Source organism: Coturnix japonica, chromosome 3, assembly GCF_001577835.2.
Source record: "Coturnix japonica isolate 7356 chromosome 3, Coturnix japonica 2.1, whole genome shotgun sequence".
Classification (NCBI taxonomy): Eukaryota; Metazoa; Chordata; class Aves; order Galliformes; family Phasianidae; genus Coturnix; species Coturnix japonica.
Window position 1 is genome coordinate 19,348,334 of NC_029518.1, and position 14,299 is coordinate 19,362,632.

At 43.8% G+C, this 14,299-nt stretch overlaps 1 protein-coding gene across 3 annotated transcripts in view; it reads left to right on the forward strand.

Annotated features, from left to right (window-relative positions):
• Positions 1-13,918, forward strand: part of PACC1 (proton activated chloride channel 1) — a 71,005-nt gene extending 57,087 nt beyond the window's left edge. For 2 of the 3 annotated variants that reach the window (XM_015857318.2, XM_015857314.2), the window contains 7 exons: positions 130-226; positions 1,157-1,366; positions 3,659-3,813; positions 5,316-5,458; positions 9,759-9,903; positions 12,320-12,424; positions 13,193-13,918. In XM_015857318.2, the coding sequence (XP_015712804.1) occupies positions 187-226; positions 1,157-1,366; positions 3,659-3,813; positions 5,316-5,458; positions 9,759-9,903; positions 12,320-12,424; positions 13,193-13,354 (960 nt within the window). In that variant the 5' untranslated portion in view covers positions 130-186 and the 3' untranslated portion in view covers positions 13,355-13,918. Of the gene's footprint in view, positions 1-66; positions 227-1,156; positions 1,367-3,658; positions 3,814-5,315; positions 5,459-9,758; positions 9,904-12,319; positions 12,425-13,192 lie in introns of all 3 variants that reach the window. The other variant, XM_015857317.1, reaches the window with a different exon arrangement.
• The last annotated feature ends 381 nt before the right edge of the window (positions 13,919-14,299 follow it).

The following is a 14,299-nucleotide window of genomic DNA, read 5'->3' on the forward strand; positions in this document are numbered from 1 at the left end:
GCTGTTGGACTGGGGGCATGGTTTTGTGTGTTTGGTTAGTTGGAGCCTCTCTTATTTGTACCATAGAAATTCCAGCAATTGCAAGTTGAGAGCATGTTTGGAAATTGAACCACTGTTTTAACTACACAGCTGAGTGAAGATGTGGAACGAGTATCTGAAAACCCAACGGATGAAGGAGAGGGAGAAATGGGAGTTGATGAAGATACCAGCTCTGCTATTTTACCAGGTAAGAACTGCTGACCCCAATATTCTGAGTTTCTGTGCCTGGGAAGCTGTGTCTGTGCAAGGTTGTGGGGTTTTTTGTTGGATTGTTTTGAATAAATGGGCCGATGCAGGCCAGATTTGAACATTAAGGTATGCCAACCTGAAATGAATATCCCCTAAATGTTTTGCAGCTGCTCAAGACAGACTTTTTGTTAATAGTGCAATTTGATGCATATTAATGACCTAATTTCCTTGGCTGACATTTTCTGGCAATGAAGTTTGGAACACTTGTGTGGCCAGGGACCTTTGTATGTGGTTGTGCGTTCAGTAGGAGCTACAAAAAGGCCAGTGTTTGCTGTGGTAAGGAGCAAACAGCAAACCCTGCCATTATAGCTGAAGGGCAGAGCGTGGCATGGCCTAAAAGGGCCTGGCTCATTAAATTACACCACACAGAAAAGTCATTTTAAAATGTGCCTATTTATTTCCTTCCACGGGTTTGGGTTTTATGTTTATTTTGCATGTTCAGCTTTATATCGCTCACAATCAAAATAGGAAGGTGTAACTTCAGTACATGAATTGTTTTCTTACGAGTACTGCCAAAAGAAGCTGAGAATGCAAAGGAGTGTGGAGTACGCGGTGTTTGTGTAGCTCTGGGTGTGTAAGTGGGACTAGCATGAAGATCTTCAGAGAATAAGCTTTGAAGGCGAGAAGGAAGGAATTGGGTCTGTTGTTTTTTCCGAGATGTAATTGGAAGGAGACTTTTTTTGTGAAATGTGAACTATGTAAGAGCACTGTTAGAATATTAGGGCTCTCTGCCGACATATATGCTTAAATCAAAGTGAGCTTAGGGTATATTTTCCTCTCAAGTGACTGATTTTTAAACAAACATTATGTAAATTCAGCCCCCAAATCTGCATTTCAAAGTTCTAATTTGTGTTCTGTTTGGTTCCAGATAGTGAACTGGGTACCAGTGCCCCTTCCTTGCGTTTCAGCAAGACCTGCCTGAAGAATGTGTTTTCAGTAATTCTTCTGTTCATTTATTTGCTGCTTATGGCTGTAGCTGTATTCCTTGTCTACCAAACCATCAGCGACTTCAGGGAGAAGCTCAAGCACCCTGTGATGTCTGTCTCTTACAAGGAAGTGTCCTTGTACGACGCACCTGGTAAGACTGGTAGCTAATAGAGTGGACAAAATTGTTCATATTTGTCTTGCGCTGTTTTACATTTTACTCAGCATTGATTATTTGGACCCTGAGTGTGTGCAATGCTTTGACACAGAACTTTGGGTTGCAGTTTTTTCATTGTGATTGACATTACATGGAAATGTTAATATTGTAGGTCAGATCTGGGGGGAAATATATGCGTGCCAGTGACATGGTATAATAACAGGGACAGTGGCTGTGGATGGTCACGCAACATTTGATAGACAGGAAGTGTTTGCACACTCTGGAATGGGCTCTCTTAGGGAAAGAAGATAGTTTCTGCCTAGAGAAGAGAAGGTTGCGGGGTGACCTCATTGCAGCCTTTCAATACCTGAAGGGAACTTACTCCCAGGAGGGGAGTAAACTCTTCAAAAGGGCTGACAATAGCAGAACACGGGGAAATGGTTTTAAGTTAAAAGAGGGAAGATTTAGGTTGGATGTTAGGGGGAAGCTCTTTACTAGGAGAGTGGTTAGGCCCTGGAACAGGCTGCCCAGGGAGGTTGTGGATGCCCCGTCCTTGGAGGTGTTCAAGACCAGGTTGGACGGGGCCCTGGGCAACCTGATCTAGTAAAGGTGTATGTTTGGTGGCCCTGCCAGGCAGGGGGGTTGGAACTACATGATCCTTGAGGTCCCTTCCAACCCGGGTCATTCTGTGATTCTGTGATTTCTCATGGAAGTGCTCCCCATACAGCACTACTTAGGCAGTGGAGCACACAGGATCCGTTCCAGGTTCCAGGATCTCACTCCTGCACTGAAATGTAGTAAAGAAGGGTTTTCCAAACCAACAGCAATAAAACAACAATAATAACAACAAAAATCAACCAAACAACCAAAAAAAAAAAACCCCAAACCTCCAAACCAACAAACCCAGAAGCAGTGCCACTTCCTACGTCTGTTCTGAATATTTTACCACTTGGAGGTACATCAGAAGGCAGTGACAGTGTGATGGCACTGCAGAGAACAGTGTTGGCATAAAAATGTCATGTGGCATCAGGAAACTGTATTGCAGTTTGCAGGAGGGATTCCTGCACAGAAGCATTTTTGGATCGTGAGTTCTATAATTGCTTTTAAAAATTATCTGGTAGCCATTTGCAAATAGAGCTGTGGTAGCAAGTGCAGCTCAGGCAGCATTGGAAGCCTTTTGTATGTTAGTTAGTTAGTGAGAGTAACATTCCTGTTTGAAGTGTTACCACGTCTTAAATATCACAGTTCCAGTAATTGTAGTTGTGAGGTGTTTCATGTTGTCTTTATTCTTACAGGTTTTTGTGGAATTAATGTAGCCTTTTGCTAATCTGCACATTAATGTTGCCTTCATTGCTCTGTTAAGGTAACAAGTTTCATGCGTGGAGCACTGAAGGAAGGAATAAAGCATTTTTAGGCTGATGTGTTCTGACTACTCTGACATCTCGCATTTTGGTGGACAGGTCATCTCAGTTGTGTGAGTTAATTGCACAACTCATAAATCATACTTTATTTTTTGTAGTTGGTCTAGATTAGCTTCAGGCAAGTTTGTTTCCAGTACTGAACGTGGCATAACAAGACATTTGGTTTGGGGCCTTGTATTTTGCTAGGTTTCTACAGCTGAGGTATTTGAGGTCTGAAACCTCTGCTCGCTGTTGGGTTGCAGACACAGATTTGTGGTATATACAAGTACATGGATTCACATAGAGGTGAAGTAGTAGCTGGTCAACTGAGCAATAAAAGTAATAAGGGATTGGTTGTCGTAACGTTATATTTTATGAATAGAAGATGCTAGATGTTTTGAAGAACATCTTTTCACTTTCATGAGATTAGTTGGTGGGCTTTATCTCACATATATAGCACATATGTTTTTTCCTTTTCGAATATCATGTACTAAATGGTAACATCTGAGTACATACGTGTTGAAGCACTTTGTGTCCCATCTAACTTCAGTAATCTCCTAGCTTACTTTGTGCTTTCCTCTTATCCAGGGCTGGAGGGACTGATTCCTTAGCTGCTTGTTAAGGAGCATGAGGGAAGCTTTGTAACTTCTGTGAGCTTTGAATTGCAGTAATTCAAAAGAAACCTGGATTTTCTTCAGTGCATTGCAGGACTTCTGTCCTGATGAGTGCAGCTGCCATTATTGTCCTGCTCCAAAAAAAATACTCAAGCACAATTTAATTTGATTGTGCTGCTGGATCTTGGCAGGACAGCTCAGTGTCCTGTGGGATTAAATCCAGAGTGAAAATCTATGAATGTCAGCTCTCTTCAATGTTTTCTCTCTTCAAACAGGTATTGCCTTTTACCCAGGAAAGGCTCAGCTGCTTAGCTGCAAGCATCATTACTATGATCACATTCTGCCTCTGATAAATCCAGGTCAGCCAGGAGAAATTGATTGCACCACGCAGAGAATCAACTACACGGATCCTTTTACTAATCAAACGATGGTAATAATACAACAGAATAAAGCTTATTCAGTGGGGTGTGGGGGAGTTCTGCTTGCAGTAGGGGAATTTGAGAGTAGAAATGTTTACGAAATGCTGAAAAATATCCTTGCTTCTAGGGTTGTTTTTTTTTTTTTCCTATTACTAAGTTTTCTTTTTTCCTCCAAACCGTCCCTTTATAGTTTTGGAAATGTAAAATACCCCAATCAGTTTGTGTACATGTTATCGATGATCAGCTGTCTGTGGCGCTGTATAACAAGCAAACCTGAACGGAACAGAAGTCTTGCTTTGCACAATTAAACTCACTTAATTCACCCTCTGAATGCGAGCACGTTCCTTGATATAGTAAACGTAATGCTGGAAGCAGTAGCAGTTTTGTCTTTTTTGTCACACTTGACAAATTCTTAGTTAGGCAACTGAGCATTTTATTGTATTTTAGCTCCATGTGCCAATAAGATAAGACGGTACATTAAATGGCAGTCTAAATTCCCCTTAAAAATGCAGGGATTCTGGCTTCTGTACAGATAAATGTTCAGAAAATGAAAGTATGAAGTGGGATCACTTGTGTCTAATCTGAAGTTATTGCAGCTTGTTCCTAAGAAAAACAGACACGAACAAAGAGTTTAGTTACCCCTTTGGTCACCTTTTTTTCATCCTCATGTTTTTCCTTCTGTCTAGTGACCAGTTCTGTCTGGGAAGAAGCTCCCAGCACGTTTTAAAACAACGTGCCAAGTCTAAATATTTAATGTATTTCGTTTCATTCTCTACTATTATTATTATTTCTCTCTTCATATTTTAATAACCTAAGGACCTGTATTTTATGCTGCGTGGTAAATTTGTTCACAAGCTTGCAGTCCTCCTATTGAATGGAGAAGCATTGAGGCAGACCTCTGAGCCATGCAGCGCCATGTTTGAATTGGTAGAGTGATTTTGCAAGTAACAACTTGCTGTCCAGTGTAATTCCTGCACTTTAAGCAGTAATCTGCCTGCTAGCTACCTTTTTTTTTTTTCGTTCCCTCCCTCCTTAGCAGCTTGCTAGAGGGCCATGAAACTGTGCCTCTTTCTCAAGGACAAGCCTGATATTCTCTACATCAGACTCCAAATGAAAATTGTTTTATGTCAAGAGCTGAAAGTTCCTGGACTGTAATGCCAAGAACTGTCTTGATTGTCCTTCTGCAGAATGCAAACTGCAGAGCCTTAGCTGGTAATTCCACATGAGCCCAAATAACAGTGATGGAAGTGGTGCAGACTGATGGAACTCGTGCAGATTTCTTAGCAACACTCTGAATTTTGACTTAGGGACTTCATTTTCTACCAGGAGCTGGAATTCTCATTTGCTTGGCAGGTGTTGTTTTTGGAAGTCTTAACCGGTCTGCTTACTAGAGATGAGGAGAAGCTCATTCTGTATTAGATTTCTGTAGAGTATCAGTGACAGGTGGCAAATTCATAAACAGAAATGAGGATTCCTCCTCTCCTACTCTCATTGTCTCTCTGTCTGCTTATAGAAGTATGCTTTGATTGTTCAAGGCCCTCGTGATGTGAAGAAGAAGGAGCTGGTGTTCTTGCAGTTTCACTTAAATGGAACAGACCAAGATTTTAATGCCATTGACTACCTTCTGTTTTCTTCTTTCCAAGAGTTTGTCAACAGGTATGTGGAGGGATGAGCCTGTAACTGCATTGAACTGTTATAGCTGGGGGTTTCAATAATGCTTTGTGTTGATTTGATGTCAGTGCCATTGAAGTGACTGATCAACCTTTTGGTTATTTTAATAGGGGTGGAATTAATCCTTGCTTGAACATTCTTGAAAGCCCTAACCCTTTTCCCACCTCGTGAGAAGCTTGATTTTAGCTTTTAATTTAAATTTGAGTTCTGATTTTCCTGCTGTGGTCCAGATGAAAAATCAGTCAAGACCCATTAGGCACAGTTGTACCTAGTAAGGAGCCTTAATTTGTTAATGGCCAGATGTAGAGTGGTAAAGGGCCTATGCAGAGAGAAATAAGGTGACGGACAGGAAGAAAAATAACCCATTATTGTAATGAAGCCCTTTTGAAGGCTTGGGCATATTCATCCTGGTGTATTTCCAACAGAGGAGCAAAGCCTGAAAGCACTCACTCACGGTGTTTCTGGATGGCTGAAGACCAGTTATATGAATTTGCTTTTTAGAAAGCATTTCTACTTCAATGAAAGAGACAAATATTAAGCTTAGGTTTTCTGGTACTTCCTGTAAATGCACGAAGATGCATCTGAACAGTGCGAATGTTCCAGGTATTTTGGGCAGTCAGTAGCAGGAATGGTGGGACTGATTCCAGCAAAGCGCACAGTTATTTCCGTGCTTTAAGACGTGACTGAGTGTCTGAGACCATCCCCAGTGGCTGACGATCAGAAGGGGTGGTTGTGTGGGGTCTGGTTGCTGTCTCTGTGCAGAATGAGGTATCTTACAAAGACACAAACTGGCCTGTGCAGACCCGAGTTCTGGAAGCTACCGTCCTGTTCTCATTGTATCAGTTTGCAGATAAGCCATTCTGAAGAGCTGTTTGTTTCCCACTTAAAGCCTGCATGTCCTGGTTAAGGTAACAATATGCAAAGGGTCTGCCTGCAGACAAGTCCTTCTGCTGCTTTCTGAAATGCTTGTATCGTATGTTATGCAGAGGTGGGTTAGATATGAAAAACAATGTTAAATGGTATTGCCAAGGTCCTAGCTTGACATCTGTAGTTGAGCCAGAGTGGATGAATCAGTAAGAAACATCTGTGAGCTGCCTGAAGAAACCGGGGATTGCAACATCCTTACTCCAGGTTTCCCAGATCAGACGAGTTAGATGGCAGAACTGATCCCTGAAGAGAAAGGGAAATGATGCTCTGTTCCTAAAGCTGCCGCCTTGTCTCTGCTGGGAGAGTGAAGACTGAGCCCGAGTTATGCTTGATGCAAAGGAAAAAGGTAGGAAATGGTGTTGTCTTTATGAAGGTGCATCCTTCGTGCCTGTTTGTGCACATAATAGGAATGTAGGTTAAGGGTGGTTTTGAACTAATCCAGATAATGGTAAAATTGGCAAAGGCACGGAGGCCTCCAAGTGTGCTGGTAAATGATCTGATTATCCAGTTGAAATAGAGAATCAGTTGTGCACAAGATGTTTGATACTGTCTCTCTTAAGGCATTCTCCAAAGCTTAGTACAAACCGTATGTCTTTGTCTTGTTCAGTATTGTGTATTGCCCTCTTGGTGTCCCAGGGCGCAAACAGGGCAGGTTCAGGACAGGCTGAAAACTGATCTTTTCTCCTGACTATAAACTGTAGGTGAAACGTCTTGCATTTGTGGGATCTGCTTCTTCTATTCAGCTTCTAGCAGGAGGGAAGATAGAAATGGCTTCTGGTTCCTCAGCTGATTCTTATGATGGGAAGTCTGGACTGATATCCTCAGAAACTGTTGTGTATTGACAATGTACCTTTGTCCTTTCATAGACTCTAAAAGAACTTCAAATACTGACCAGTATTTGGCTGTTGTTAATTACTTTTCCTGACCACGTCTCACTCATGGGTTACAAGAGCTTGTTGTTAGCACTGTGTCCAGCAGTGAATGTAAAGTGCTGTAGCGTTCCTGAAGATGTTGAGATGCTGTAGTTCTTCAGATATCATCATTACTAAAATGCACATGTTGGATGTTTGATCATAAATCGTAACCTGAACAACTGCCCTCTTTAAAATCGATGGGAAGAGTCCAGCTGTATCTGCGCCACCACAACTTCTCTGTGGGTATTATTATGTGCAGCCCATCTTTGCGCTATATAATAGTAACCACTGAAGACTGCTGCAAGCATCAGCTGTAAGCAATACTAACAATGGCCTCTATGCTCTTGTGCTTTAAGAATTTGTTGAGTGGCGAGGACTCAAGCAAGGCCCAGTTGTTTCTGTCAAGGGGTTTTATTTTTTGCAGCTCTCATGTTAAAACTGGATCACCAGCCTGTATGAAACCGGCCGTGTGTGCTGGCTTTGTTTTGGCCTCCACAGAACACTGCAGAATTGTGTGCTGTTGTCGGACTGTGTTGGAGGAATTACTGCCAATGGATTTTCTTCTTTTGTGTTTTTCTCTTTTCTTGAAGGCAGTGGCAGCTGCTGTGTGAACCACGTTGATCGGAGAAAGGGAAATAATGAAGCCCTTGCATGTTACCAAAAATGGGTAGCTAAGTATGCAAGTTCCTTTCCTGAACTGTCATTAGTGTAATACATGGGTTTAAGATGAAAATCCTCTAAAGATATTACTGTCAAAAGTACCGTTATTTGAGCATGTCAAATAACTTATGTGAGATGACGAATACCAGTCAGAACGGGGCAGAGATTATTTAAGGGTCTAAACAGAGCTTCGTGTTCACTTTTCTGTATTGCTGTGTGCAAAGAAATACGTGGTAATGAAGAAGAGCCAAGGCTTTAATAGCAGAACATCTGACCCTGTGTTACATCCCGTGTAATGGCGGAGAGTTTCCAGTTCCCCAGCAGAGGGGAACTCGGGCATTATCTGCCCTCTGCTATTATTCATGCACAGCTTCTGCATCTCTGCGCTGTCCTCCCTCCTTTGTTTTTGTCCTGACTCGATGGCAGTGGTGTTGGTTGTTGGCACACACAGGGAGATGCCTTCTCAGATCACTTCTTCACAGCTTCTCTTCAGATATCTATCTTTCAAGCCTACAATTACCATTGAAGGCAAAGTGTACTATTGCTGCCTGCTTACAGTGTGAGCTGTGGCTGTGATGTTCCACTCTGAGTCCTGACTTCCTGCCTCAATTTTCCATGTTGGTTTGGAAAGCTTTTCAGGGGTGCCATACTGAGTCATGTACTGGGCACATGACCGGCTGGCACAGTGCTAATGATGTGTGTTTCTCTGAGTGGCAAAATGCCACGCTATTCCTGGCTGCTGCTCTTCCTGAATATTGAGAGGGGCTGAAGTGGTTTGTCACTGGTTTGCATGGCACAGAGCAGTCAGGCATTGGCCTTTCCTCTCGTGTTTTGGCTACATCTTCACTATGGGTTTGGAGAGCTGCATCTAATGTTACAGAGAGATGAATATCTCCTAAATGGCGGAAGCACTCTGCAGTATCTCGATGGTTAGCAGAGCACTGTTTTTTCTTTCTGGAAACGCTTCTCCTTTCTATTTCTGTGTGTGGTGGAGTTCTGTGTTTGAGCCCTCCACCCAAAGCCCTGAGCTGACAGCAGTGTCATGAAAGTGGCTAAAATGACAGTACCAAGAAGCTCCAAGTAAATGGAATGGTTAATTCAGGGTGTCCTGTGCATTTAATAGAGACGGGGCATGTCTGGTTCCTACCCTAGAGCAACCTCGTTACTACTTGCAGGGTGAGGGATACTGGGAGATTTAAGATGGCGGAAAGTCACAGTATTACGAAAAGATATAAACCAATCCTGTTATTCCAGGGCTGCAGATATCTGTGATTGTGTATTGGGAAAACAGCTGTATTGCAGATAGGAGCAATTATGTTGTTCCTAAATTAATAGAAATATATTAAATGTGAATTTCATGGCATGTTGTCTTCATTGCAACCAGTTTATTTGCTCCCCACAAATGGGATGAAGCAGCTTGCTTCGGCCTGAGGTTATTCCTTCCATCTCTTGCTTCTTTGCATTGTGGTGAGTTGATAGCTGGGGTCCTGGCTCTCTTCCTCCCTCTTCCAGTGGAGACACATGAGCAGAACAAAGCTCCCCTGAAAAGCAGCACAGTCTGCAGGGGGAGGTGGAACTGCAGGGTAGCAAGGCAGCAGGTAAGTGCTAATATTAATCAAAACTTTCCTGCTAACAGTGTTTTAAATATGCTGAATTATAGCAGTTGATATTTCAGAGGAGTTTTAAACTCATGTTGAAGAGCTTGTGGGCTTGAGGTTCTGCTGCTGCAGTGTTCTGGCACTGCTCTGAGCGTGGTCAGCAGAGTAACATTCTTTCTTCTTTAGTCCAGAAAAGGCCGAATTCATGAAGGACTGTGAAAGTTCCTACTCCAGCTGGAAGTTTTCTGGAGGCTTTCGAACTTGGGTCAAGATGTCCTTGGTGAAAACAAAGGAAGAGGATGGCAGAGAGACTGTGGAATTCAAACAGGAGGTAAGCAAGCAAAGAAAAAAATCCATAGAGATGCTGGGGCGTTATGTGATTAAAAAGCTGGTTGCTGTCAAAGAGCAGGGTGCTTCTAGTCACAATTGGCCAACAAGCCAGTGCTTGGAGCAGGTAGCACTGTGAGCTGGAGGAAGAGGTGGGTGTGTTGGTTGGTTGTTTGAAGTGAAATGCCAGGAGACCGGCTTCTGTTAATGGCATCTGCTGAGCGGTCAGTCATCTGAACCGTCTCTGCAGTTACTGGAGTTCTTTCAGTGTGGAGAAGTTGTGTAAAGCTGGAGCTGATGAGCTCTGCTCTTGGTATGGAGGCACGTCTCAGGAAAAGCATCTCCTAACAGACAGGTGAGAAGTTTGAGGCCTTGACTGTGTCATAAGTGACACCTGTATCCAACACATGGGTCTGAAGAGACTGAGCAGCCTTATTTCGAGGTAGAGGAATTGAAAATGGAAAGCAGTACTGTTTAGGTTGCTACAAGGACTGATGTTAAAATGAAGACATAAACATAAGCTGAGTATTGATTATAACACTGCCATATCTGCTTTTTGTTTGGGATTGGGATTTTGATCTGTTAATTACCCTTAAGAACCTGGAGTAACTCAACTTCTTGCAGTATCTCGAGCTAGAAAGTATGCAGGTGGAAGATGCAAACTTAGAAATGAAATAAGTCTTGACTGCTCACAGTGATAGACAGGAGTGTGTTCTGAGTCTGCTACCTTGTGCCTGGTGTTGATGGGAGAGGCCTTCTATGGCAGAGCCTTGATGGATGATGTGACTGTGGGTGGGTAACCTCAGCTCTGCTGTGGGAGGGTAGGAGAATCGTGAAGTCCTGCAGTGTGGGCCTTAGTCTGGAGGAAAGGATGTCCCAGCCAGCTGATGTCTTACAAGCACTGACAGCAGCTGTCTGCCCTTCGTCATCTGCAGCCCTGTTTCACTTGCCACTTGTGGTATTTATGTAACGTTGGGTTTTATTATTTTTGTAAGTCTTTGCTGTGTGCCCATGTCTGAAGCATCTTGAAGTAGAAACAAAAGACTGACCCAGAATCAGGGGTGAGCTGTTTGTTACCACAAGCATCCATTTAGTCCGGCAGGTGGCTGAGCTTCCCAATCATCTGTGTGGGCTGTTTGTTTTATTAAGAAAACAAGGATGTAGGAATTGGTACAAATGTAAATTTCACGTTTCAGTTACCTATTAATAAATACAGCAGAGGTTGAAATAGTTCAGACTAATTGCACTCGCTGTTTGACAGCACAGTGTCTGCTCAGATGGAATAAGGAAGTTCATTGGCCTGTTAAATCTAAAACGGGGAGGCAGCGTACCAGAAAGCTGGATACAAATACTGGGTCAAACAGCTAGTCGGTCTGTGAGTAGAGCAGCAGCCATTACTCGGTGTTTTCTGCCTTCCCCACTGCCTTTAGTTAGCTCTGTGACCTGGTTTCCTATTGTGCAGTTTTCCTGAGTGAGTGTAGCTGGGTTGTTGTGTGCTGCAATAACTAAATGAGCCATAGAAGTGTAGGCTGAATGTTCAGCAAAGGGGTTTGACTAGAAAACACACGGCTGTTGAGACCCAATGCCTTCATTTCCCAGTTGTCACTCTTTAGCCTAGAGCTCCACGTGGCTGCAGCATCTCTGTGGTCCCCTAAGCTGTACATGTCACAGCTGCTGGGAGGTGTCACACAGCTCTGCACCACTCAGTGGTCGTTTCAAACAGGGGGAAAGCTTTATTCTGACAAGGGTGCTGTATGAGGGCATTTCCAAAGCAATTACTGTGCTGTGCAGTGGGTGGTAACTGGATGCTGCTGCAGCAAAGGGCTCTCAGTAGCTGTGTGTGCAGCTGTGCTCCAGGTGAAGGCTTTCATCTGCAATCTCTCACTCTTGAATGTTACCATACCTCCTTCTGCCCTCCTGCAGGCAGGAATAAATGAACAGAGCAGTCAGGCTCTGCTTCTGTTTTGCCGCTTGGATTTTTAAAGAGAATACGGACCTGTAAGCACATGGGGACAGAAGTGATCACCGACACCGATGGTGAATGGAGTGAGGCTTCCTATGCTGGTACATACCATACCAGCTCAGAGCTGTGCTGCAGCTGCAGCGTGTGCTATGGCCGTACCTTTGCTTGCTGACACAGCACAATATCAAGTAGGAACAGTGAAGCACTGCTATATATAACAGACGCCTTGGCTGCCTGTCTGAAATGGCAGTGTTGTATTAGGTGAGAAACAGGAAGTGAATGTCATCATGAAACACATGGAGGAAACTGACGTTCTGTGCTCTGAAAGCCTGACACTGCAGGCAGAGGAAGGCAGAACAGCTCTCATCACATTAGACGCCTTTTCTGGTGCACCGAAGACTGGATTGTACAACTGTCATCTGCGCCTTCTTCACCTTTCTCTTTTCTCCCTCCCCAGACCAGCGTGGTGAACTACATTGACCAACGGACTAAGCTGAGAAATGACCAGCTGTTTTTTGTGGTGTTTGAATGGAAGGACCCTTTTATACAGACCGTTCAGGATGTAAGTGAACAGCCTTGCACTTGATTTTCTTGCCTGACGTGCTGATGGTGTGTGTTTGTGTGTGTGATACCTCGGAGCTTCTGCATGGACTGAGGTAACAGAGTGAAGTTGGTTTTGAGATCTCACTCTGTGGGGCTTTGTTGTGTTTTTTATACATTTAGTAATAAATTGCCTGTGGGGCTTGAGAGCATCAGCTTCCTTCCTTGGCTCAGTGACCCCGCATTACCTTTGCAGCCAGAGGTGTGTGTAGCTAAGAGAAAGCACCTGCAGCTGTGGGATGGGCTGTGTGCCCCCACCTCCTTCCAGCTGGGAGGATGGCAGTGTTTACTTCCTCCTGCTGACACTGCAGCAGTCCGTGCTGCTGTGCTGGGTGGATCTATAATAGGGGCAACCTGGTTGCAAACCCTGTGGCTCAGCTTGTGACCCCGTGCTGCCGCCTCTGTGCTGTCAGTGTCTGGTACACGCAGCAAATCTGAAAGCTGTGTCACTTTATTGATGCTTAAACCTAAGTCCGCTGGCTGCATTCTGAGGTCCCAGGAGTCACCATTGTGCCCCGAGGTGCCAGAATTGCAAACTGTAAATAAGATTAACTACTCCTAAACCAAGCGTAGATAAAAACAGAAACTGAGATACTTGCTGTAGTTCTACAGAATCAGTTGCTGCTGTCAGAATGTGCGCTGCCAAACTCTTCCGTTTGAAGATGTTGGTTAATGTACAGGTAGGACGCACGCCAAGGCGGTTGAGAATAATATTTTCAATCTCTTCCAGATAATAACAGCAAATCCTTGGAACACGATTGCTCTTCTCTGTGGTATCTTTTTGGCTCTGTTCAAGGCTGCAGACTTTGCTAAGTTAAGTGTGAAGTGGATGATCAAAATCCGAAAGAGGCATCTGAAGAGGAAAAGTCAAGTAATGAACCACATAAGCTGAGACTCAAACTGCCCTGTAACCATCTGCAGCAGGAGGGACGGAGCAGAGCTGGAATAAGCTTCCATGGCAATGCAGCCAGCAGGTATGTTTCCTTCAGGAAAAACAGCTGCTGAAAGGAACAGCCTCGTGAACTGACGTCTGAACTTGTGGGGAGAGCTTAATTCTAGGAACGCTAGGAACAGCTCTAACAAACTCATCCTTTTCTATTCCAGATTTAACGAGTTGACCTCGTGTGTGGGGGGAGCGAAGGGGGTTTGCTAATGTAGCAGTTAAGATTCCTTAAAACAAACAAACAAAGGAACTGTTTTGGATGATGCTCAGAACAGCAGGCTGTGAAAGTGCTGCCTGAGCTCTGAACCCATATCCTCTACCAGAGTGCAGTTACTTCCTTGACTGTACTTAGTGGAAGGTAAAACCCAAACAACAAAACAGTCCGGCCTCCCCTCTCCAAAGAATGTTTAAAACAAACAAAATACACTGGAATTTCTACTACAGCATTTTTCATTTGAAGTGTATTGACTTGACTATTGAAAACAAATAAAGTAAGATTGAAACGAGCTGTCACATCCTTCTCTGAAGCTGCCTGCTCTCAGAGGAGCTGGGCTTTTACAGGAGGTACCGATCTGGACAGGAGTATTAACACAAGATGTTGGAGTTTAGCCTTATTTATGTATTTCTATCAGTCTACCTCAGGCAACTCAATAGTTTCAGAGAGAGACTTGGGCTGCTGCTCCTCCCTGCTTCTTGCAGTCTTTGCTAAGGTATTAATGGAGCCTTTCATCGGCCTGGCACTTAAATGTGATTCTCTGTTCTAAAGAGAATGTGCAGTAATGAGCTGTGCTGGGGCGGCAGAGTCCTTTTCTTCCTTATAAGTCCCTTGCTGGTCAGACGCCTGACGACTCGGAGCTGTGCAGTCTGCAGGGCAGCAGTGCTCCACTCACCACT